Here is a 1,303-nt window from a genome sequence, read left to right on the forward strand (position 1 = left end):
CTGCCGCCGCCGCCGCTGCCGCCGCCGCCGCTGCTGCCGCCGCCATGCCCATCGCCCGGCCGCACGCACGCCAGCCCGCCAGCCCGCCGCCAGCCAGCCAGCCAGCCAGCCAGCCCCCACAGCCCGTATGCCAGCCGCTGCCTGCCGCGCCGCCGCCGCCGCCCACCACCACCACCATGCCTGCGCCCACGCCCACGCCGCCTGCCGCCGCACAGCCCGCCGCCGCACAGCCCGCGCCTGCCGCTGCCGCCGCGCCCCCTGCCGCCGCGCCCCCCTCTGCCTCCTCCCCCGCCCGCCTGGACCCGCAGGAGGCTGAGGAGTGGTGCACCATGGAAGGCGTCATCGATCAGCGGGGCAGGGGGAGTGGCACGCGGTACCTGTGCCGGTTTGAGGGGTATGGCGCGGATGACGACATGTGGCTGCCGGCCACAAGCTTCACTTCCCGGTTTTAACGTCTAGCTTTAGACCATTATTTGATCTGCCCGACGCGCCAAGTGCAGTACCCCCCACTAGTAGTGAATGGGTCCCGGGGAGGCCTGTGCCGAAGCCTTGGCGATTCTATTAGGCGTTCCCGAAGGAATTGGCTTGGATTGGCGCTGAGCCGGTCAGCTATGCCGCGTTTGTCCTCACAAAGTTTCGACATGGGAGGAATCGAACCTGTGCCCTCTCGGAGGGTTTAGACACTAGCTCCAGCGCCTTCAAAGAAGGCCTTTCTTAGCCGCGGCCTAAAATCTTCGTGCCCAATGTGGCCAGCCAGATCACGGAGGTGGCGATGGCAGCGTGGCGGAGTGGCGGGCAGCGGGAGTGGCGCCAGCGGGTGGCCAGCCAGCCAGCCAGTCAGCCTGTTACCTTGAGTGGCGGCTGCCCCGCCTCGGGGGAGGAGCCCGCCCCTGGTGCTGCCCATGTGCGGCGCAGCAGGCGGCGGGTGGGACAGCCGTCAGGGGCCCGCTAGGGGGTTGGGAGCCAGGCGGGCGCCGCTGTGCTATTGCTGAACACACGCGGCTTCCTGGCCCATGACACAGCCGCGGTAGCAGCCTTGCTGCCTGCTGCGCCAAGTGATGTGCTCCTGTTCACTGAGACACACCACTTGCCGGGCGCCACCCCACCCAGCCTGCAGGGCTACTCGCTTGTGAACCACCGACCAGGGACCCCCTGCTCGACGGGCAGGGGACGCGGCGGCGTGGCCATCTACGCCCGCAGCTCTCTGGTGGGTCGGGTCCAGCAGTGGCACAGCTGGGAGGGAGTGGCTTGGATTCAGATCCGGGGGGAGGCTGGCCCCCCGCGATACGTGGCGAGTGTGTAC

The 1,303-nt window shown here is 69.4% G+C and overlaps 1 protein-coding gene across 1 annotated transcript; it reads left to right on the plus strand.

Moving 5' to 3' along the window:
• Positions 1 to 44: 44 nt before the first annotated feature.
• CHLNCDRAFT_143349 (expressed protein) lies at positions 45 to 452 on the plus strand (the record flags this gene model as incomplete). Its single annotated transcript, XM_005842539.1, has 1 exon — positions 45 to 452. The coding sequence occupies one exon, from the start codon at positions 45 to 47 to the stop codon at positions 450 to 452; it is 408 nt and encodes a 135-aa protein (XP_005842596.1).
• Positions 453 to 1,303: the final 851 nt, after the last annotated feature.

The sequence above is a fragment of the Chlorella variabilis genome (genome assembly GCF_000147415.1).
Source record: "Chlorella variabilis unplaced genomic scaffold CHLNCscaffold_501, whole genome shotgun sequence".
Taxonomy (NCBI): Eukaryota; Viridiplantae; Chlorophyta; class Trebouxiophyceae; order Chlorellales; family Chlorellaceae; genus Chlorella; species Chlorella variabilis.